Source organism: Coptis chinensis, chromosome 3 (assembly GCF_015680905.1).
Source record: "Coptis chinensis isolate HL-2020 chromosome 3, ASM1568090v1, whole genome shotgun sequence".
NCBI classification, from domain to species: domain Eukaryota; kingdom Viridiplantae; phylum Streptophyta; class Magnoliopsida; order Ranunculales; family Ranunculaceae; genus Coptis; species Coptis chinensis.
In genome coordinates, this window is record NC_141458.1 from 9,218,864 (window position 1) to 9,242,835 (window position 23,972).

A 23,972-nucleotide genomic window follows, 5' to 3' on the forward strand; every position below is an offset into this window, starting at 1 on the left:
ATCTTTTCCTTTTTCAATTTTAAATAGTATGTTCCAATACAAAAAAAAAAAAAAATTGAACCTTTATTTCTTAGAAAACTAGATATTTAAACCGATCAATATATGCTAATCTTAAAAAAAAAAACATGTGATCATATTAACAAAATAATATATCATGTCAATCACCCATATACATCTCCATCCTTTTTAACACTTTTAAAAAAAAAAAAAAAAAAAAAAAAAAACTAACATCTTATATTAACAACGTTAATATATCTTTTCCTTTTTCAATTTTAAATAGTATGTTCCAATACAAAAAAAAAAAATTGAACCTTTATTTCTTAGAACATGCAGATCTGAAATTACCTTATATCATATATATATGTACAATAAAAAAAAAACCCCCCAGATCTGATTATTTTATTAAAAGCAAATCAAAAATAGATTATAGCATGACCTGCTCCGATACCAATTGTTGGGATTACTTTAATCCTACATCTTTAACACGCTTAATCTATTATTGATCAAAAAGAAATTAAAAAAAAAATACCTTCAAAGTCAAAATTGGAGATTGACAAGAAATATAAACTTTCCAAAGTCAATTCAAATCAATGAGTCTTGACAAATTTTCTAATAGATTCACCACAAAACACTTTTGCTTTTCTCCCACTTTTAACAGACTTTTACCTGGAAAGACTAAATTCCTTTCTCCAAAAAGTCATTCTCTTTATATGAAAAATTTTGGTATAAGTAAGTGTGTGTAGAAATGGAATCTACTTAGGATTCCGTGCCTTATCTTAAGAAAGACAAGTCCTCATCATACAAGATTGTTAGACTGATATATTAAAACACTTTTAATATATATCTCTTTAATATGGAAAGTCTTATTAACAAATCCATATTTACAATAAGGCCCCCTGAACTTTCAAGAAAAGTCATTTCCTACAATTAATTATATCTAAGTCCCTCCACCTTACTTGATTCACAATTAGACCATTGGAAATTTGTTTTTCATTTGTCATACCCATGCCTAATTGACCCATTTGACATTTAACATTAATTGAAAGCATTAAGAAACTATTTCTTATACCGCCCTATTGAGCTCAATTAGTTATGTCACAATTTCCTAATACATAACTCCGTAGAGTGGTGGATCCTTTATTAAATTAAGTGATTCAAGACGTCCTACATTTATTATCCAAAAGTTAAGTCTAAATACATGAATAGACATTACTTTTTAATGTCTCAAAGTAATAAATTTGAGACAAATGAATTTTCACAATTCCTCAAGTCTATGGATTAATTGGTAGAAATGAGATTTGCACACTAACTTTAACAAATGAATTTATATAGTGTGTTCACTTTCCCCCCCCTTAAATACGGTCGTATACGACTACACCAATATACAAACTTAGAATTAAATACTCAAATGATTGAGATATCATCATCCTATCATATAAGAAGCGGTTATGTATATTACATTGATCTTATAAATTAAGTCGTCCGACTTCACCCCCTAATCACGAAGCATTCTAGGTAAATAGATACAATCAAATCTCCCGCACATGACTCTACATTTGCTTGATTGTTCTAATTCTATTACCTATGGAACTTATGGTTTCATCATATGATATTAGTTCACCCATATGCATAATAATAAGATTCGTGTATTTAATTAAACATCATCGTCATGTATAAATAATAAATGTTCATTGGCTTTGGCTTTATAAAGGCCAAATATCCCAACGACTTCACCATCTCTTCCATCCCCTATGCCGCCTCCGCCTCTGCCTCCGTCTCCGCCTCCGCCACAACTAGAAGATGGCAGGACCCTTGCAGATTACAACATTCAAAAGGAGTCCACCCTACAGATCGACAATGTAGAAGTCATTATCCCGTACAAGGAAGAAATCTCGGCTGACCACAACCAACTTGAAATTGGCCGGACCGAAGCAGATAATAACGTCAAACAGGATTCCAGCCTCCACCTAACTGGCAACACCATTACCTTAGAAGTAGAGAGCTCGGATACTATCAACAAGGTAAAAACTCTGATTCAGGATAAAGAAGGTATTCCTCCAGAGAAGCAAAAGTTGATATTTGCTGGTAAGCAGCTTGTGGATGGTAGGACTCTTGCCGATTACGATATTCACAATGAGTCGACTCTGCACTTGGATCTCCGTCAGCAAGCTGATATGCAGATATTCGTTGAGATTGTCACAAAGAAGACCATTACTTTGGACGTGGAAAGCTCAGATACCATTGACCGTGTAAAAGCAAAGATCCAGGACAATGAGGGAATCCTACCAGATCAACAAAGGTTGATGTATGCAGGTAAACCACTAGAGGATGGAAGGACTCTCGCTGATTACAATATTCAGAAGGACTCAACCCTGTTTCTTCGTGGTGGTATGCAGATCTTTGTCAAATCTTTAACTGAAAGAAGGATAATACCCGCGGTCGAATGTTCTGATAAAAGTTCAGATACCATTGGCACGGTAAAAGCAAATCGGCCAAGGCTCCCCTTTGCAGGTCAACAGCTCGAACTCACTGATTACAATCTAAGAGGTGGTGGGAATGTAGTCTGTAATCCATCTCAATATGTTCAAAGTGATGATAGTACAGCGAGTGAAAATGAGATAGATGACACTGCTCAACTTTCTGCAAATCTGCGAGGGCTGACCTTTGCTGGTTACGATATTCAGAAGGAATCAACCATGGAGATCCTTGTAAAGACGTTAAAGGGTAAAATATTAAGATTTGACATCAAAAGTTCCGATACAATTGCCAGTTTGAAGGCTAAAATCCAGGAGAAGGAAGGGATCCCAACAAATCACCAAAGGTTCGTCTTTGACGGAAAACAACTGGAAGATGGTCGAACTTTTGCTAATTACAATGTTGGAAATGGGAGTCTAGTGCACCTGGTTTTGAGACTAATTGGTGGTGGTAATATATTGCATAAGGAATGTCAATGTGTTTCAAGTGATGTGAGTATAGTGAGCGGCAATGAGATAGACGAGACTGGTCCCGATTCTGCAAAAGCTGAGACGACTAATAATCATACTGAAGAGCCCAGAGCTGAGATAGTTCAGAATCCAATTGGTGAACCCTGGATAACAGGATTATTTGATTGTCACCAAAACCGGACAAATGGTAATTACTTTTACATGAAATAGTTTTTTCTTTAGTAGTTTCAGTATGATTCTAAATAGATAGATGTGAAGCTTAAAAGGAGTACGTATTTCCTAACACAATGCCAGTTGACAGATTCTTAATACTCCAATAAGAATTGAAACATCAGATTCTTGATGCATTTTCTTTTCACTTTGTATGCAGCTATTATGACAGCATTTCTGCCTTGCATGACGTTTGGGCAAATTGCAGAGGTCTTAGATGGTGGGAAAATGTGTAAGAGCGAAAGTCAATTTTTAGTATTCTTTTTAATCATTGGCTAAATTTGCAAAATGATCTAGTCATAAAAATTAGATCTGAAATTACAAACAAACAGTCGAAGTAACTTCTCCTGGGAATCACTGAATGTAATGTCAAAAGTGATGGTTACTCAGGTTTATGGACTTGTGCTGAGCTGGTGTTTATTATGGGATTGAGTCTTCAATAGATTACTGAATCTTAAGTGATAACTAAATCTAAGGTAAATGAATTTGTAATTTTTAGGTAAATAAATCTTTAGAAATGAATGTGTGCAGCTTGTCCTTCGGGAAGTTTCATCTACCTCCTATTGATGCCGGTACTATGCTCTCAATTGTTTATGGGTTCAAAGTATAGGAGAAAGCTAAGAAAGAAGTATAATCTGGTGGAGGCTCCATTTGGAGATTGTTTTTCTCATTTATTTTGCCCTTGTTGTTCCCTTTGCCAAGAGTTTAGAGAGCTCCAAAGCAGAGGAGATGATCCTAATCTAGGTATCTTCTTTTCTTTCCCACTTCTTTCTTCTCCTATTGGTCTTTTCCTGGTAACACACCAATTTTAAAATTGAAATATCACTAGATGTGTGATCTTATAGAATTCCATCCTAAAAACTAACGGAGCATGTGGACTAATTTAGGGTGGAAGGGACTGCTTGCCCAACGAGCTATGCAACAGAGATATCCAGATCAAATCGTGCATCCTCCTCAGAATCAAACCATGTCCAAGTAAATTTTGGTTTTGCTGCCACTTCAATCTTTCTTTATTGTAAGTTTGTAACAATTCCTTGTAATACATATTTTTTGGAATAGAACCTGTGTGATCTTCAATATAATCATTTCAATTTTCAAGTATATCAGTGTACGCCATTTTTACTATTTACTCGTTTGTTCCAGCAGGATAAAGTGGATAATTATAACAACTGTCCCTGTGATCTCCAATCATTTCACATATATCAGTATATACCATTTTTACACATTACAATACGTTCAAGAGACCCAAGGATATTGGTAGCAATACCCAATCAGGACCTTTTTCCTGGTTCTATTGGACCTTTTTCCAACAAAGAAAATCGATCAAAGATTTCCGAAGAAGAGTGTCAACTTTTATGGTTTTCTCTGGTTACAAGGTGAAAATGGTGGGGTGAGAAATCGGTAGGATAGAGGAGAGAAGACGAGCCAGAAGGAGGAAAAAAGTGTGGGATAATCAATAATTTTACATAGTATTTTGTTTTCAGCCCCCAAAAGCAGTCGATTAAAAGGTTAATTCCAGGACACACCGAAAATCAATTTCAATAACATTAAAAAATAGTGTTGCTATATCGCTATCTATATGTGGTTTTTTCCTTGGGTCTGATTATTGAGGTGTTGCTATGTGGATTTTGCTTCATGGAAACTAAAAAAACAAAATAGAGTGTTTAACCAATTAAAAAGATCGTCCCGTCCCACACTCCCACCATCCCAAGAGACTACCAGGAACTCAGGAAGGACATATATGAGTATTAAAATGCCCTGTGACGACGCACTATGTCCATTTTATTTTTATTTGTTTTTCTCTAAACGTCCATCTTTCTGATGCACTGAGAAAACCTCGTCAGGTGAAGAAATGCAGAATCATTGACTTTCAAATTGAGTTACCAAACTGAAGATCGGTGAGTGCTAATGAGATAGATGACACAGGCACACAGCTCAACGTATTATGCTGATCGGTGAGGGCTGACCTTTGCTGGTAAACAGTGCGAACTCGTTGATTACAATATTCAGGAGGAATCAACTATGGAGATCACTGTAAATAACTACACATGGAAAAGAATTAGGATTTTATATCAAAAGTTCGGATATGATTGACAGTTTGAAGGCCAAAATCCAAGAGATGAGGGAGGGGATCCCACCAAATCAACAGAGGTTAATCTTTGGAGATACGCAATTGGAAGATGGTCAAACTTTTGCTCATTATAATGTTGGAAATGGGAGTATAGTGCGCCAGTGTTTGAGACTAATTGGTGGTGGTAATACACTGTATATGGAATCTCAATATGTTTCAAGTGATGAGAGTACAGAGAGTGTTAATGAGATAGACGAGACTGATCGCAATCCACCAAGAGCTCAGACGATTCATAATTATAATGAAGAGCCTAGAACTGAGATAGTTCATAATCAAATTGGAGAACCCTGGAAAACAGGACTATTTGATTGTAACCAAAACCAGACAAATGGTAATTACATTTACGTGAAATAGTTTTTTCTTTAATTGTTTCAGTATGATCCTAAATAGATGAGAAGCTTAAAAGAAGTATACATTTCCTAACACAATGTCCGTTGAAAGATTCTTCATACTCCAATAACAATTGAAACATCGTATACTTGATGCATTTTGTTATCACTTTTAATGCAGCTATTATGACAGCATTTCTGCCTTGCATGACGTTTGGGCAAATTGCAGAGGTCTTAGATAGTGGAAAAATGAGTAAGAGCGAAAGACAATTTTTAATTTTCTTTTTAATCATCGAGGAAAATTGCAAAACGATCTGGTCATAAAAATTATATTATCTAAAAAAAATACAAACAGTCGAAGTAACTTCTCCTGGGAATCAATGAGTGTGATGTCAAAAATGATGGTTACTCTGGTTTATGAGCTTGTGCTGAACTGGTGTTTATTGTGGGGTGGGGTTGAGTTTTCAATTGATTAATGACTCTTAAGTGATAACTAAATCTAGGGTAAATGAATTTTTAACTTTTTGGTAAATAAATCGTTAGAAATGGATGTGTGCAGCTTGTCCTTCAGGAGTTTCATCTACCTTCTAATGATGCCGGTACTATGCTCTCAAATGGTTATGGGTTCAAAGTATAGAGAAAAACTGAGGAAGAAGTATAATCTGGTGGAGGCTCCATATAGGGATTGGTTTTCTCATTTTTTTTGCCCTTGCTGTTCCCTTTGTCAAGAGTTTAGACTTCAGAGAGCTCAAATGCAGAGGACACGATCCTAATCTAGGTATTTTGTATTTATTGCTTCTTTCTTTCTCTATTAGTCTTTTCCTTGTAATACATCAATTTTGAAATTGAACTAAGATGTGTGATCTATTGAAGTCGAACATTAAAAACCGACTGTGCATGTGCAATAATTTAGGATGGAATGGACTCCTTGCGCTACAGGCTATGCAACAGAGATATCCAGATCAAGTCCAGCTTCCTCCTAAGCATCAAACCATGTCCAAGTAAATTTTGGTTTTGTTGCGACTTCAATCTTTCTTTGTTGTAAATTTGTAACCTTTCCTTGTAATACGTGCATATTTGAAATAGAAATAATCTACCTGTGATCTTCAATCATTTTAAGTACATCAGTATATGACATTTTTACTACTTATTTGCTTGTTCTGCTAGGAGAATTTCGTTTGTTAGAATCCTTCTTTGGCAAAGAATGTAACAGAAATATCCTGATCTCAGTACATCCTCCTCGGACTCAAACCATGTGTAAGTAGATGTTACACGCAAACAAATGGTTCTTCTTATCCACAGTTTACCCAGGTGTACTGATCAATTTTTAAAAATCACGAGTTAACTATGAGCAGAGCATCTTAAGAGAGTCCTAAAGCAGAACAAAAGTGTTTTTATTAGTGTCACGTTCTGTTTCTCATTGTTCATAAAGGAATTTCTTACCTAACAAACCAAGAAGTGTATATGATTTTTTAGTTTTTGTTACTTTCTTCGTTTGTTCAGCTATGATTTGTTGCCCTTGTTTGGGAATATCTTCATCATACATGTTCAACAGACGCAAGGATATTGATAGCTATACTAAATAACTCAATCAAGAAGTCTTGGAACTTGTTGCTTTTTCCTCTATAAAGTATTCCAAGCAACATCGATAATGAAGATCACAAATTCACATTTTCAAAAGTAAAACAAAACAATCTGCAAGGAAGAGTGCAACATAAATACTGCTCAAAATGCTGAGATTGATACTACGTGGTGGTGGTGGTGGGACTTCGCTCTACCTAGGTTGCATCTCAATATCTCCAGCTTCCAGGTGATCAGACTTCAGAGTATAGTGAGTTCTAATAAATTTGAGGACACTGCTCATCGAAGTTTTCCAAGCGCTGAGATGGTTTATAATCAAACTGGAGAGCCCTGGAAAACAGCCAAACCTGATTGTTTAATTGTCAGCACAACCAAACAAATCGTAATTACTCCATTTTAACATGAACTAGTTTCTACTTCAAATTTTTCAACATGATCCTCAGTTCTTGCTTTAATTGAGATTTTTCTATTTTATTAACAGTTGACATGATATGGTCCATGAAATTTCCAGCATAAGAGCTGATTGCTGAAGTGGACATTATATTTGAGCTCGTTCCAAAATAACTAGCCTTGATATCTACCTCTATATTGTCATAAATTTCAAATGTGGTGGGCGGTAAATTTTACATCTGTTCTTCAGCCTTTTCTTTTGGTGAAGACAGAAATTTGAATATAATGCTTCTATATACTTAGAGTATCTCTAGGTAGTGGTAGTATCATCTCCAAATTTGAAGGTGAAATTTGAAGAAATTGGTGGCAAATTTTGACCAACTCTAGATGGTCGCAAATATCAGTCGCAAATTTGGAGTAGGGTCTACCATACGACATTACCACTATCGCCCAAAGTTGAAAAGAGTTGAAAAAAAAAACCCCAACATTCCCACTATCACGCCAAATTGAAAAAGTAAAAAATAAATAACTCACGCGGCATTGGCAATGGCGCACGACATTAGTAATGGCGCAGTGTGCTGGTCAAAGTAAAAAAAAAAATTGGGGCAACATTTACAATGGCGCGCGACATTACCACTGTCGCACCACATCCGCATCCGAAATCCCAATTTTACTATCAGGGATGCGGCTAGACAGGTGATGTGGCTGTGTTTGCTGCCACCTAGAGTTGGAAAGTCACGCAATTCCAACGGCAAATTTGAAAATCTGCAAGTGATGCGGCCACCTAGAGATGCTCTTAATAGTATGAAGATCTTCAAATTTGAATTACATAAATTCTTCAGCCAAAAATTACAATTTAAATCCATTTTGGACACAACAGTTGTCGTTACATGTTGTTTAGTTTTCTACGGCTTATATAGATATATATTTTGGGTTAGATATTTTCTATGTTGGAGAAACCAAGTCTTGATGATTGTGTTTGTGTAGTTTTACCATGAAGTATGTAAAATTTTGGTCCGGAATCTGTGGTTGATGATCACTAGGCTTGGTATTTTTTATATTCATTTCTATGTTTATCATTTGTTTCAATTGCAGCCTATTTTTCTTCATCCTCCAAGTTGAAGTCTTTGTCAAAAGTAGTATAGGATATACGGTTTTTCTGAAGGTCAAGAGCTCGCACACCTGGACCTAGTTGAACTCTCAAAATCAAGAAGACGACCGAGGAACTTATTGATCACTTTATGCAATTGTCTAGTAAACAGTTCAAACTCGCTTTATTAGTTACTAGCAAACGGGCACGTGCGATGCACGTGCTAGCCATTTGATTTGATTAAAGTTCTTCTGATGAAAATTGAATTGTCCTATCAATTTCCTAAAATACCGTACTATTCGTTTTCAAGTTTTTTGTTAGTTGATAACTTTTTAGTTACTTGTTCTAGTTTCAAAAATATTTAAGGTACACAACTTTGCTATATGCTAAATCTGGTACAGGTTTAATCGCATTGATTAACATGGTTTGTAAGAGAAAAAAATAAACAGACATAGGATTCATGGCATGTAAAAGTAATAATATATTAACAACGTAGATATAATGCTGACAATGTGCAACAAATTACATGTAACTAATCTTCAATTTTCATGCCTTATTGTTAGGTGTTTTCTCTATCACGAGCAGGTAACTTGATTTTGTAAAACTCCAAAACATAGGCCAAGTCCAAAACTACTCTGCTAGCTAGTTTCATGAGAATGTATGTCCCAGCAAATGGCTAGACTCCTCCAAGAAGCATTTTCCTCAGGAGCTCCAGAGCAATAGTTTTGGCCTTGACATGAGCTCTATGAAGGCTACATGATATGACATACCCTCGTTTGCTACAGCTCAGAAACATAATTTTTCTTCACAGTCTCCGCATCACTCTTAGATTGCAAACAATTAAACTACTATGGATATGAATGAAGACAATTGCTAGTTAGAAGTAATGCCTCTTCGATCTAACCATTAATCGATACCTGGCATCAATAACAACCATGCACGACAATGTTCTTCCTAGTTTTATTATATTGTCAATTAACCACTTAACACCATGCCAGGAATCACAGGATCCACAATATTTTAAAGGTGTTGGAGACTTTTAATGATAACAGTAAGAGCATAAATCAAAGCTTTTACTAATTAATAGTTCCTAAATAAATGTAGCATAATTTACAATTATACAAAATCAGCAAAGAAATATGGGAGAAATATGTGTAAATGTGTAATTGTAAACTTGTTCTTTTCTTATTGTAATCATTAAGTCTTGCATATTCACAAAAGGTACTTGTTATCAAAGTTAGTGGATTTCCCTTTTCCCCTGACCAAATGAAACAAAAACAGTCTTAAATGCCAAGTAAATCAATTATACAATTCAAACATACGCTGAATCAATTTTCAAACATTTTCCATCTCGGAGATGTTCTGAGAGCCTAAAATCTAGAGGGACTTGTTCTGCACAAAGATTGCAACACCACACTTGAAACCTTCGTAGAGTTCAAATGCAACATTGCCAGTTATAACCTTCTTAGCAAATATCTCCTGAACAATGCAAAGCTTCTTAAGACTTCGTACAACATGGCCGTTGGACATAATACAACATCTGTTCTCACCCTCAGGGCAGTTGGTAACCAATGAGTTCGATCTCATATAGGGCTATCATTACTTTGGCACTATCATTGTCAACAATCAAATTTAAAGGTCCCTGTCGTGGTGTCGGGTGACTGAAAGAGTCTGGTGAAGTTCTTTGAAAGGAAGTCGACACAGATTATTATGATAATACTGTCAACAGTAACCATAATACAAATAAGAGTACAAAATCAACATATTACTCTCAAGGATGTACATATATTAAAACGAAAGCAATGGAGGAAAACTAAACTTGCGTATGAGGGTCAAAAAGAGTGGGAAACATCAGTACATTACTTTATTTACTATGGACTATACTTCTTGTTTAGTTACAATATAGACTTCTTATTAGTCTCTATATACAGGTTCAGTAAGTGACTATGAACCCCCAAAAATACTTTCCTTACGGTCACATCAAATCCAACATCAAAAGGATCACTACTAATTTTTTTTCTACTGAAGAAGTATTGAAGCCTAGCGACAAACATTAATTTTATAACTGTGCTGTCAATTTATGCTATCCAAGTTTACATTTTGTCCAAGGCTATCCATGGTGATGAGTTTACATCTATAATGATGCATTAAACATAAAATGCATATTATAAAAATAAAATAAAATAAAATAAAATAAATAAATAAAAAAAAAAAAAAAAAAAAAAAAAAAAAAAACAAAACTCACTAACTAACTATAATAATCCTTTAAAAAAAAGAGTCATATTAGAACTAATTTACGTCCACAAAAATGCTGATTTCAATTGCGATGTATATCGGGGATTAGGAAGCAATGAAACTGTTAAGCAAATGGGTAGATGGGAAAAGAATGATACCTCTTTACAGGACGGTGTAACGGCAGGATATGATTGATGAGAGAATAGCATACATTTAAAACTGAAATAAGAGAATAACATACATTTAAAACTTGAGAAATTATCTTGACATGTATGAATTTTAATGCATTCAGATTTCAGACGGCAACTTATGTTGGGAAAATACCACATACTGAAGAGTAAATAAAACTAAAAATTCTCAATAAACCGATGGGAATTATAACATTAACTCTGATCCTCTTGTCCATTCTATATCATCTTGACACCTAGAGAATCAGTGACTTTAACTAAAAAAATACATTGGAACGATTGTTCTGGGAAGAAAAAAAAAGTCATCCTTAGAATTGCATTATACGCAACCGGAACCATAACGAACAAAACCAAAAAAGAATGCAGTCAATACAGGAAATGAAAACACTTAACCAAGATCAGAAGTTGATAAATTTTAAGTTTGTTCCTAGTCAAATGGTCAAACCCACATAAAAATGGTAGGAAAGAACTAAAAGAGGGAGAGTGAAAGTGGATTAAACTTTGAAGCTAATTGAAATGAAACAACAATTGGATATCTGAAAATTTGTAAGATTTACATAACACCATTTGTCCATAGGTTAAACTGAAAAAGTAAATTAAACACTAATATTTGATAGTATGAACACTAATCTGACCCCTTCAATGGAATGCATCCATAGTGCAAGAGGATTTTTTTTTTGGAGATGGAAAGAGATGTCTTATGACAACATGAAACATGTACGCGAAACACAGACCCACAAAAGACTGGTAGATTCCCAAAGACGAAAATATTCATGGAGCTAGCGCAATAAAATCATTCACAACAAAAGGAAGAAACTAAAAATGAAATTAAACATAAATTCTGTACTGTGGCATACATACCTTAGTAAATGATCGCTGAACTAAGGAAAACACTATTAGTAATTGATAAGGCGCGCAAATGTACAATGATTGCTATCACTGTAGAAATAAAGAAATTTATAAGTAGAACGATAGAATGCTACCAAACCAATAGAAAGTAAATGTACTGAAAATAAGTTATGTTATCTGTAATCACTTAGATAAAATACTGAAATTAGAAAGAGGACAATTGAAGAAACCTCTTTCTAGTGAACCAACCTTGTGTAGATCAGTAGATCTATTAAGATGTTAACAATGGTTGTAATATTCTGATCCATCCCCACCTTCCATGTCATCAAGGTTTCTTCCATTCACCCCACTTCATGTGAAATGACAATGAGTTATTGCATTCGGTTTGCAGATATTGTAGTCCCCTTCCTTGAATTCCTTGGAGGCTTTATCCATAAGTCCATGCTTGCAAAACACATAAGCAATTGCAATTGAAATGCTCTGCCTAATTTAACTGTTTTGTCAACTTCAATCATTTCCACCAAAGCTCTTCCGCTAGATATAATCCTCCTAGGCACAAAGATCTAGTGCCTGACATGGAGGAGCTTTTATACTATTTTATACTACAATCAGAGTACAACAATAATTTTTTTGTTATTAAAAAGATGCTAATTAATTACCCATAACACCAAAAAACATTCAAAATTCAGCGTACGGTAAGTCCTATAACATTGATAAGTGCTCCATTGATTTATGAATGAGGCATGACCCGCTTCAGAGATCACTGTCTTAGGGAGCTACTAAAATGCTCAACCAGAGACATGTTACTCGAGTTCAATGTTAACCCCATTTTTTTTTATCGCAGTTGAGGACTTGAACCATATAGGTTTTTCATTGGGAGTCTAGTGCATGAAAACAATGCAGTGGAAAAAACCATGTGAGCTTTTTAATTTGGAGATAAAACGAACAAAATACTACATCAAATGACAATTGACAACAAAGGAAAGTGTATCAAGCCTTCATACAGATTGCCCAACTAACACCAGGCTAAAGTAATTTGCAAAACATCTCTAAGTAGTAAATCGTAAGTACGAAATAGGTAGCTCCTCACACTTCACGACTTTTACCCGAGTAGCGGGGACACTATCGAGATTCGGGAGCTATTGTGCGGAAATGAAAAGGATTAAAGCACTAACGAATCCTAATGGTTGTCTTTGCCGCGAAGATAAATGATTCTCGCCATTGATTTTCTTAAAAATCATTAGCCGATTTTCTCTCCTTCAACGTGTTTTATAAGATTTGTGTTAGGCATTAAAATCCCAATGTAACATGTGTGTCATAAGCAGGTCCTAGACCTTTCAATAAGTTTCTTTGACGGCATAAGATCATAGGGGACTCGAAAAAGATGGAGTTTCTATTCGAATATATACATGCCCCAAGCCTTGCAGACCATTCACAGCCATAACATTAGTTTGGAGGCAATCAAAGTCAATATGTTAAATGAAGTTAGTCACCTAAACTCTAAACATAACTTGACTACTACAAACATGTAAACAACTCTTGCGTGAAACACATGGATATAAGCATGGTTCTACTCATGAGATCTATTAAAAGCTTTTGTGGGATGAAAAGAACTGGGCATTTTCCAGTGTTAGGATAAACAAATATTAGATTCATTGAATAACTCATTTATACCCTATGTACAATAATATGTACAAATATGATAAATACATTCCCCACAATAACAAATATGATAAATACATTCCCCACAATTACTATGAACACCTGTAAAAAGGCATATTTTCCTAAGTTAGTAGACCTCGTGAAAGCTGCGGTGGAATAGTAATATAATATAGTACGTTATACAACATCAGTATAACTCTTTATTTCCATCCTCCTTTATCTAGGCTTGTACCATCAACAACGCAAGAATGCATTATTATATAACTTAATAACTTAATTAGTTATTAGTAACCATATGATGAGTCAAGAATGAAAGGAAAAAAACAATAAGCAAAGAAATATCTAAGTTATAAAGTTACCTTATTACAAGACAACATATAACGAAGTGTAGACTGTAAAAGTAAAAAGCACTTAAATAAGCCTTGGAAAAAGGCGAAATAAATTGTACCAAACCAAAGTTGTAAACTGTAGAAACACAGGAATCTAAAGCATGAGTACTCTCAAACAAAAGTACATAAAGGAACGAAACCTACCAAAGCAAGTTCTTCTCAGCATACCTTAAAGAAGCCCATAATCCCAATTCGATTGACATTGTAATGAAGCATTATTCTTTTTGCCAACCTGTGTTTGACAAAATCATTAGACCCCAAAATGCAAAAATAGGAAATCTTATATGTTAAGGCAGTTAAATCTTATCAGGCTTTTCTCAAACAACAAAAAATCATTTAGAAGATGAAGGTGGTGAAGAAGACACAGAGAAACGGGAGGAAAGAACCTCTTCGCGAAAAAGAAATGTTTTTTCTGCGATTGCTTGCAAATCAAAATCAGAAAATTTGAATAGAGTATTTGTTTCTTCACCGGTAGTGTTATGGACGAAAAGAGACGAAAAGAAAGTGAATTATCGTTTATTCATGAAAAAATTAGCGAAACGGTGCGTCGGGTTACGTCGGGTTATTGTTTCAGGAACGGAGAAGAAGAACAAACGGTTTGCTTTTTTTTTTAATTGGGAAAAACAATGTCTCTGTTTCTGAAGACGTTGAGTTTTATACTCCTGGAATGCTTTACATTACCCATTTACCCTTTCAATGAAGAACAAAAAAGTGGTCATCTAACTTTCCGGTACCCTTCCCATTAAAAACTTTGGTGTAAAACCGGGAATACGGGAACTAATTGGGAAATCTGGTATCCGCTTTATATATAAGATTACTGTTGTATATCTGGGTTGCAAAACGATGAATAAGAACACAAGATAATAGGAGTATCAATTCAATGACTTCAAGGTGCGGAGAATTGGCTATCTTTTAAGCAAAATATCTCCTCTTCGGTAGAAACTGTGAACACACAATGGGTCTATAAGAAATATGCTCTCAGGATACAATGAAGCCCAATTGATGGCTCGTCGAGTGTCGGATTGTGTATTATTCGACTCGACCGAGAAACACTCGATAGAAAAACTGATAATGCCAAATTACGCTCACAAAGAAGTGGTTTAATTTCTCTATATTAAAAGTATATATCTATAGTGTGGCGTATTTGTCACACCCCAAATTTCTAGAAAATTTAAAATAGAGAATTATCTAATATATAATTATCTCAATCGTCACCCTATTTAATAATCTGAAAATCCACGATGAAACAAAACCCTAATAACTCATTATCAAACATGACATTAAAAATCTGAGATCAAACTAGATTAAAAGAACAACTCTTCATTCACGAATTCAAGAATTATTAACCAACTCTATTATATCTATTTCAAATCAAAATGTACTTTACACTTCATAAAACTTAAATCATTAAGGCTCCAAGAGCGAATCCAAATCAAGCGTCTTCATGCATTCTACCATCTATGTTTCCAATAATACACTCACGTTGCAAAAGAAAGCAAACATGAATCAACAAATTGAATTTGCTGGTATGAATAAGACTAAAATAAAATATACAATACTACATTCAATCTTTTAAAAAAATATATACTACTACAATCATTTCATCTTGGAAGACAAGATAGTTTCGTTTTCTCAAAACGGCGTGTAGTTTCTTCTTAAATAAGATTTCAATCCCAATATCTAGTTAATTATTTTAATTAAAATCTTACCTATAATCGGTTACGTGTTATGGTAGGACAACGTCTCTGCATAAAAAGTTAAACCTTCCTGCAAAACAAAATTATATTTTCCAAACGTAATCCTTTAAAGTATATATTTATTTCACTCTCACTGCAACCCTCATGGGTATACATAATTTGGCATAATATATCGTTAATATTAACATTCATGTCATACCACCATATCCATCATATCACGCTAACCACATTCAGGTACATTCCTTCATAAGAAATTATATGCATCATATCATAATACACAACCAATTATATCCAACAACTTACAATATTTTACTTAAAAACCACTTGTGTACTTATGAGAATGAGGAAATATATCATAACTAAAAAGTACATTCATCCCTCGTGAGTATTAACTCACACAAACCACGTACGTATACATTTCTTATGAGAAATTATGTACATCATAATACATAAATACTCATATAGAAAATCAATATTTTACTTTGTTTATTAATTATCTCATTAGCTCATTTATTAATAGACACTGCCCAACTTTTAGTTCATACTCTACGATTTACACTTCACACGTTTGTCAAATCACACATACCCGTGTGCCTCTCTCACACCGAGTACCACTACAAGACATATGTCCCAAGTAGGGATATCGCCTCCAGGAAATTATTTACATCTTGTAAACTCGTAACTTGTAAGTCACAGCCATCTCTAGACTTTCCATACACATAAACAAAACTTCTTTTGGGAATAAAAATATAACAGGACATTCACGTACATTCAAGAAATCCAGACCTACATAACACTAACAAGTCATTCATGGCACATTCAATGAATACCTTGGGTCATTCTCGCCACAATCAAGGAATATCCATTATAACACTAACAGGTCATTCATGACATATTCAATGAATACATTAGTCATTCCCGGAATATTCAAAGAATCCAGACCTATATTTCCGTATACTCAAGGAATACAACTCATCCGCAAGGCGAATGCCTTAGTTAGCTCCTCTCTAAGGCGTCTTTTCACATGACATCATTAGTCATAAACATTTCATTTTTTTTTTCTTTTCATCAAAGAGGCGTGGAAAGATCTAAAGATGTGGGCGACACATTAAATTTTCACAAGACTTTTTACAATATTTTTTAACACCCAAGAGTTATCATTTATTATAATACTTTCATCATAAAATAAGCACCTTCTCACACGTACAATAGACTTGTTAATATATATTTCAAACACAATAATCATTCAACTCGCCTCAATATCGAATATATAAATCATATATATCAAAATTTTCAATTACGAGTAATGCATTAATTAAATGCCTCATGAATTAAAATATACTCCTAATCGATGAGCAACACTCTAAAATAGCACAATCAAGTTCCACATACCATTTATTACAAAAACTAATATATAATATATAATATAATGGCTGCACTTTTGCTCAAAGCTGCCTACGTATCCAAATCTTTCAAGATTGAAATCAAGCCTTCGTAGTTATTATCAGTCACATAGTCAAAGTCAAAGTCAAAGTCCATAAGTGCCAATATATATAATTGCATAATACTACGCCAAATTTTTAGCTACCAATATACGCTCTATACATACAATATTCATCAAACAATTATACATATATATATATATGCAACATTTATTCCAATACATGTAATATAACTATTTAGACAAATAAAATAATTACTTCTCCAATCAATACACATTTATTTAAAATATTAATACGATACAAATTGCATGATCATTACATTTTTCTTGTACAACTAAAACCTACGCTAATAAGTTACATATATTGTTCTATGCATGAGAAATTTGTTAGGACAGTTTGACCTTTGTCCATTCTAAAAATTATAGAGAATTCATATAATCAAAGTTTTGAATCAATTATACCATTCTGAAAATTAGACATAAAATCCAGTTCAATACAAAAATTCCTAAGCACTAATTCATTTAGTATGTACCATAAACTATATGATGGAACAGACCCAACAACTTAAATTTTGCTATTCAATTTTCTAACGCACTTTTTTGTAAAATTCACATCAAATAGAATATAAACTGGAATCAGTCAAGGCCAATTGGAAATGAAAGATGACTCAGAGAACTAAAATTGTTTAGTTATATTGAAAAACTAGTTACAACATCTAATTAGTCGAATTCAAGTCACAAGTCAGTACTTGTGCAGAATTCTGAAAACATATCATTGTTCCAAACGACAATTAAAATTTCAAAACAAATAGCAAACATTCACAATTAAATATGGAACTTTTATAAAATGATAATAAAGTATTTATGAAGCAAACAAGATAAAAATCACAGAAAAAAAAACGATTTATATATATTTTTTTGATAAAAATATGTCTACTCACTTGAAAATGAATTTATAAATGAATATCAATGCTTCATTTTCTCCAATCCTGACTATTTTTCTTATTCTTTTTATTTCAATAAAAAATATCACCAAGTTTCTTTTGTTAATGGTGGCTAGGATTTTGTTTTAAAATAAAAAATATTTTTACAGAGAAAATTCACATGTTTTGTTTATTTAATGTTTTAAGTCTGTTTAAGTTAACCTATGAACTTCAAATGAGTTTAAAAACACCCAAAGTCCATACTTATATGAATATGTACATTTTAACAATGTTTTCAAGCTCAAAATGATTCTAAAATACCCACTAAAAATCTAACTAACAAATTTAAATAAAAACAAATTTGAAAAAATCAACAACAACCAAACAAATTCTAAAACAAATTAGATTTTATAATATAATAATTATTTTCAATTCAAATAATATAATTTATGTTGTTTAAAAATTAGAATGGTTATAATAATTTTCGATATATACAATAAGATCGACCCTTCGAAAAGGTACAGTGTCGTTCCAAAATCCAAACAGGCACCATAACCGTTTGTGATATGTCGGTTCAAACACACTTCACACCGTTTCAGAAATTAAGTGCCTGTTCAAACTTCAAAGCATACTGGAACTCGCGCCCCGCTATACTTAGAAACAATAACACGTTGTACAACCCATAGGGTATAACCAATTTGTATGTACATTGAATTGGCCAATGTGTTATGTGTCTTTCCATTTAATAACTACCCCGTGGACTTATGGAAGTCTTCCCTTTGAACTGTTGTCCCATCCAAAATTCCAAACCAACCAAATGGGACTTCCATATACAGAGAAATCCAACGCATACTCTATGAGAGACATTCCATAAATCCATATTCCTCCTGAATAGACCATGGAGATCCTTGTCAGTACTCACACTGGAAAACAAATTACATTTCAGGTCCAAAGTTCAAATACGATTGAAATTTTGAAGACCAAGGTCCATGATAAGGAAGGGATCCCACCAGACCAACAGAGGTTGTTCTTTTCCGGAAAACATTTGCAAGACGGTCGAACTTTGTCCGATTACAATATTCAAAATGGGAGTGTAGTGTTCTTGGTGTTGAGACTAAGAGGTGGTGGGAATACGCTCTATAATTCATCTGAATATGTTCAAAGTGATGGGAGCACAGAGAGTGATGATGACATATATGACACAGCTCCTACTTCTCCAAGCGCTGAGGCAGTTCAGAATCAAATTGGAGAGCCGAGAGCTTTGATGGTTCAGAATCAAATTGAGAACCCTGGAAAACAGGATTATTTGATTGCCAGCTAAACCCGGCAAACGGTAACTACTTATACATGAATAATTTTTTTCCTTCAAAAATTTTCAGCATGATTCTTAAAAGATATATCCTACATTTGAAGCTTAACTGGGGTACTATCTATTACAGTATCAGTTGATACTTACTAGATATGTACGAAAAATGAGCAGAGTGATTGTGAACATGTTAGGCAATATGTTTATAAGCCAAACCAATTTTCGTATCATATCAGAATTGAAAGATCAGTTACTTACTAATGCATTTTATTATTATCTCATTTTTATGCAGCTATTATGACCGCATTTTTGCCTTGTGCGACGTTTGGGAAAATTGCAGTGGTCTTAGATGGTGGGAAAATGAGTAAGAGAGAAAATCTTTTTTGCCTTCACTTGTTGTGATGAAAAAAAGATCTTATCACATAGCCTGTAGTGACTATATAAAATATTAGAGTTAAAATAAGGCATAGTGACCGAATCTTATCCTAGGAATCAATGAATGTGGAGGCTGCACAAATGATGATCACTGTGGCGTATGAACTGTAACTGGTGGAAGTGAACTCATGTTTGTCTACCAAATACTATATCTAAGTTACAACCTAACCAGGTTTAGTAACTACGTATCATGAGACTACAGGAGAAGATGGTCTTGATGCTAGAACCTTATGGTGTATGAAGGGTGATCTCCATAGTTATAAATGGGTGGCAGTGCATTTATCAAGATGCAATCAACCCTTGTTTACCTTGAGATTTGATTAGACGTTAACACAATGTTGTAAATAGCGCCCCCAAATACAAAAGTTAGCTCATTCAGAAAAATAAAAAATAAAAACAAAATGTATGAACTGTAACTGGTGAGGTACTGTTACTAGAGTAGAACAAATAATTATAGTAAGTACATACTCATTTTTGTATGTAATGCCCTTAGAAATGGATTGTGCAGCCCGTCGTTCAGGAAGTTTGAGCTACCTTTTACTGATGCCGCTACTATGCTCTCAAGTCGTTATGGGTTCAAAGTATAGGGCAAAACTAAGGAAGAAGTTTAACTTGGTGGAGGCTCCATATGGAGATTGTTTTTCTCATGTATTTTGCTCTTGTTGCTCCCTTTGTCAAGAGTTCAGAGAGCTCCAAAGCAGAGGACTGGATCCAAATCTAGGTATATTGTTTTTTATTAATTCTGTGTCGTAGTCGTTACCTAGTAAGACATAAATGTTGAAATCACCATTAAAACTAGATGTGTGATCTTATAGAAATAAATCAGAGATAAAAACTGACGGTGTGTGTGTAATAATTTAGGATGGAATGAACTCCTTGCGCAACAAGCAATGCAACAGGGGTATCCAGATCAAGTCCAGCAACCTCCTCACAATCAAACCATGTCCAAGTAAATTTTGGTTTTGTTATTACTATGATCTTTCTTTTTGTAATCATTCGTTGTAATACATACATATTTTGAATAGAAATATAACAATACTGGCTTGTGATCTTCAATATTTTTAGTATCTTAGGTAGTTAGTATATGATTTTTTTCGTCATTACTACTTGTTAATGAGTTCAGCTATAGCCTATGATTACATCTTTCTTATTGTTGCACATCTTCAATACAACATGCAAGAAAGAAATGCAAAGATGCGATCAAGACTTCTCAGATGGTTTAGAATCAAACTGGAGAGCCCTGGAAAACAGCCAAACCTGATTGTTTAATTGTCAGCATAACCAAACAAATCGTAATTACTCCATTTTAACTAGTTTCTTCTTCAAACTTTTCAACATGATCCTCAGTTCTTACTTTAATTGAGATTTTTCTATTTTATTAACAGTTGACATGATATGTGTAGAGAAAAAAGACGTTTTTTCTCTTTGGTGTGAAGGGCGCGACCCGCGCTCGAATTATGCCTGGACAAGGCGCGACTCTCGCTCCACTTTGCCTGGTCGAGGGCACGACCCACGCTCCACCGTTTTTCAGCACGAATTTTGACTTTTTCGGAAGTTTTTTGAAATAGTATAAATATAGGTTTTTTCTGTAGAAACCTAACCTAACCAAAAGAAAGAGAGAGAGAGAGAGATTATAAGAGAGAAATTCTTAGTGAGTTGAGTGTTTATTCTTTGTGAGTGAATTGAGAGCTCTTGTAATCTGTTACTCTGGACATCTAGTAAAGCTTGGATCTCACCAGTGTGGACATAGGCAAATTGCCGAACCACGATATATCCTTGTCTTGTGGTTGGTTCTCTTTTGCATTATTATCTTTATTTTATATGCTTGTTAAATTGTTAATGAGAAGCGTTGGGATAGTACTTGGAGGGTGTTGAAGTCTTGTCTAGTGTGTAGGATCGATCTTTGTGTAGGATTGATCTATTTGTTGTGGGTAACGTTGTTTCCGCATTGTACTATTCACAACAATATGGTATGGTCCATGAAATTTCCACCATAAGAGCTGATTGCTGAAGTGGACAGTATATTTGAGCTCGTTCCAAAATAACTAGCCTTGGGATATCTACCTCTATATTGTCATAAATTTCAAATGTGGTAGGCGGTAAATTTTACATCTGTTCTTCAGCTTTTTTCTTTTGGTGAAGACAGAAATTTGAATATGATGCGTCTATATACTTAATAGTATGAAGATCATCAAATTTGAATTACATAAATTCTTCAAATAAAAAATTACAATTTAAATCCATTTTGGACACACAAAAGTTTGTCGTTACATGTTGTTTAGTTTCCTACGGCTTATATAGATATATTTGGGTTAGATATTTTCTATGTTGGAGAAACCAAGTCTTGATTGTGTCTGTAGTTTTACCATGAAGTATGTAAAATTTTGGTCTGAAATCTGTGGTTGATGATCACTAGGCTTGGTATTTTTTAGGGTTAACCAGTATTGCCCGCCACTAGATGAACCAATTAGGATCCCCCTCTCTAGATGGGAAATTAGGGTCTCCCTCTCCCAAATACACACAAAAAAAATACGGTCAACCCAAGTTGACTTTTTTTTTTTGTATACTTAGGGGGAGAGACCCTAATTTCCCCATCTAGTTGTGGGAAATCCTAATTGGCTCATCTAGTTGTGTGTGTGTGGGGGGGGGGGGCCCTAATTTCCCCATCTAGTTGTGGGAAATCCTAATTGGCTCATCTAGTTGTGTGTGTGTGTGTGTGGGGAGTAATACTAGCTAACCCTATTTTTTCTCATTTCTATGTTTATCATTTGATTCAATTGCAGCCTATTTTTCTTCATCCTCCAAGTTGAAGTCTTTCTCAAAAACAAGGACCAAAATATTGAATTCAGACAATATATCGTGTACCCAAAAAAACGAGATATACTAGATATATTGGAAATATTGGAGATATCCATTTTTTTTGTTGACCAGTCAAAATTTTGTTTTGTATGTCGATATATCGGAAAATATTGAAATATCGTCGATTATATTAGAAAATATCATTGATATATTAATAAAAATCGGTCAAAGTCAACAAAATCTATCAACAATTTATATCGTATATATCGTTCGATATATATTGATATATCGGAAATTGTGATATATATCGGCAAAAACAAGATTCAATATTCGGTGGAGATATATCGCATATCCATCTCGTGTACCTAAAAAACGACTGGTCGTGGGTTTGATCCCCACAGACGGCGCATGTTAATAAAGTTTGTGAGATTTGCTTGAACTAAGTAGATTAGGAGGAGTGATGTCTTTTTAATGTACTTGTATAATACTTTAATTTTAATAGAATTTTTAACTTATTTAGCAAAAAAAAAAACCCCAAAAAATGAGATATATCATCAATATTTTAGAAATCTCGACGATATTTTGGGCCTTGGTCAAAAGTAGTAGAGGATGTATGGTTTTTCTGAAAGGGCACGGTATTGGCACCCTATTTTATGGGATTGGCACTCAATTGGCAAAAAGTAAAACAATAATAGTTATTCCTTATATGTCCTTTTACACCCCACATTCTCATAGTTTTACGGCATCGGGTTGCCGCGAGATCTCATATCCCATGGCAGGCAGTTGCCGCGAGATTGCACAATCCACGGCATCGAGTTGCCACGAGATCCCAAATCCCACGGCAGGCAGTTGCCGCGAAACATTTTTTTTGTGTTTTTTGTTTTTGTTTTTTCACTTCAAATTTTGCGTATTGAATACACACAACATATGGATACCTCATTTTCTTCTTTAAAACTTCTTTATACACTCTAAGAACAACACCAAAACCATGACAAAAAAAATGTACAATCGAGCCATAATTTTGCTACCTTGCGGCAAATATTTTCATATGCTATAAGAAAATTTTGTGATCAAATTAACGAAGAAGAGTTTTGATAATTAACACAAACAAAGACTCCATTTTAGTAAACACAATCATCTTGGCGGCAACTAACTTTTTACGGTGGCTATTAAAAAAATTTAAAGAAAGGACCCATGGCAACCACCTTCCATGGGATATGGGATCTCACAGCAATCCAATGCCGTGAATTGTGCGATCTCGGGCAATTGCTTGCCTTCAGTGTTTTTTGTGTGATTAATGGAGGGGTGCTAGTACCTTTGAATTGGTCAAAGGGGTGCCAATTCCATTTTATGGGGTGTCAATACTGCGACC

General features: G+C 34.2%; 1 protein-coding gene across 2 annotated transcripts in view; it reads left to right on the forward strand.

Annotated features, from left to right (window-relative positions):
* LOC147507775 (uncharacterized) overlaps positions 1-21,572 on the forward strand; it is an 89,489-nt gene extending 67,917 nt beyond the window's left edge. Inside the window, exons 5-14 of one of the 2 annotated variants that reach the window (XM_086600454.1) lie at positions 1,801-1,876; positions 1,961-2,550; positions 2,623-2,944; positions 5,199-5,408; positions 18,958-19,307; positions 19,343-19,393; positions 19,659-19,730; positions 20,310-20,522; positions 20,663-20,750; positions 21,187-21,572. In XM_086600454.1, coding sequence (XP_086456580.1) covers positions 1,801-1,876; positions 1,961-2,550; positions 2,623-2,944; positions 5,199-5,408; positions 18,958-19,307; positions 19,343-19,393; positions 19,659-19,730; positions 20,310-20,522; positions 20,663-20,750; positions 21,187-21,190 — 1,976 coding nt within the window. In that variant the 3' untranslated portion in view covers positions 21,191-21,572. Of the gene's footprint in view, positions 1-1,800; positions 1,877-1,960; positions 2,551-2,622; positions 2,945-5,198; positions 5,409-18,821; positions 19,394-19,658; positions 19,731-20,309; positions 20,523-20,662; positions 21,094-21,186 lie in introns of those variants that run through there. The other variant, XR_015217791.1, reaches the window with a different exon arrangement.
* The last annotated feature ends 2,400 nt before the right edge of the window (positions 21,573-23,972 follow it).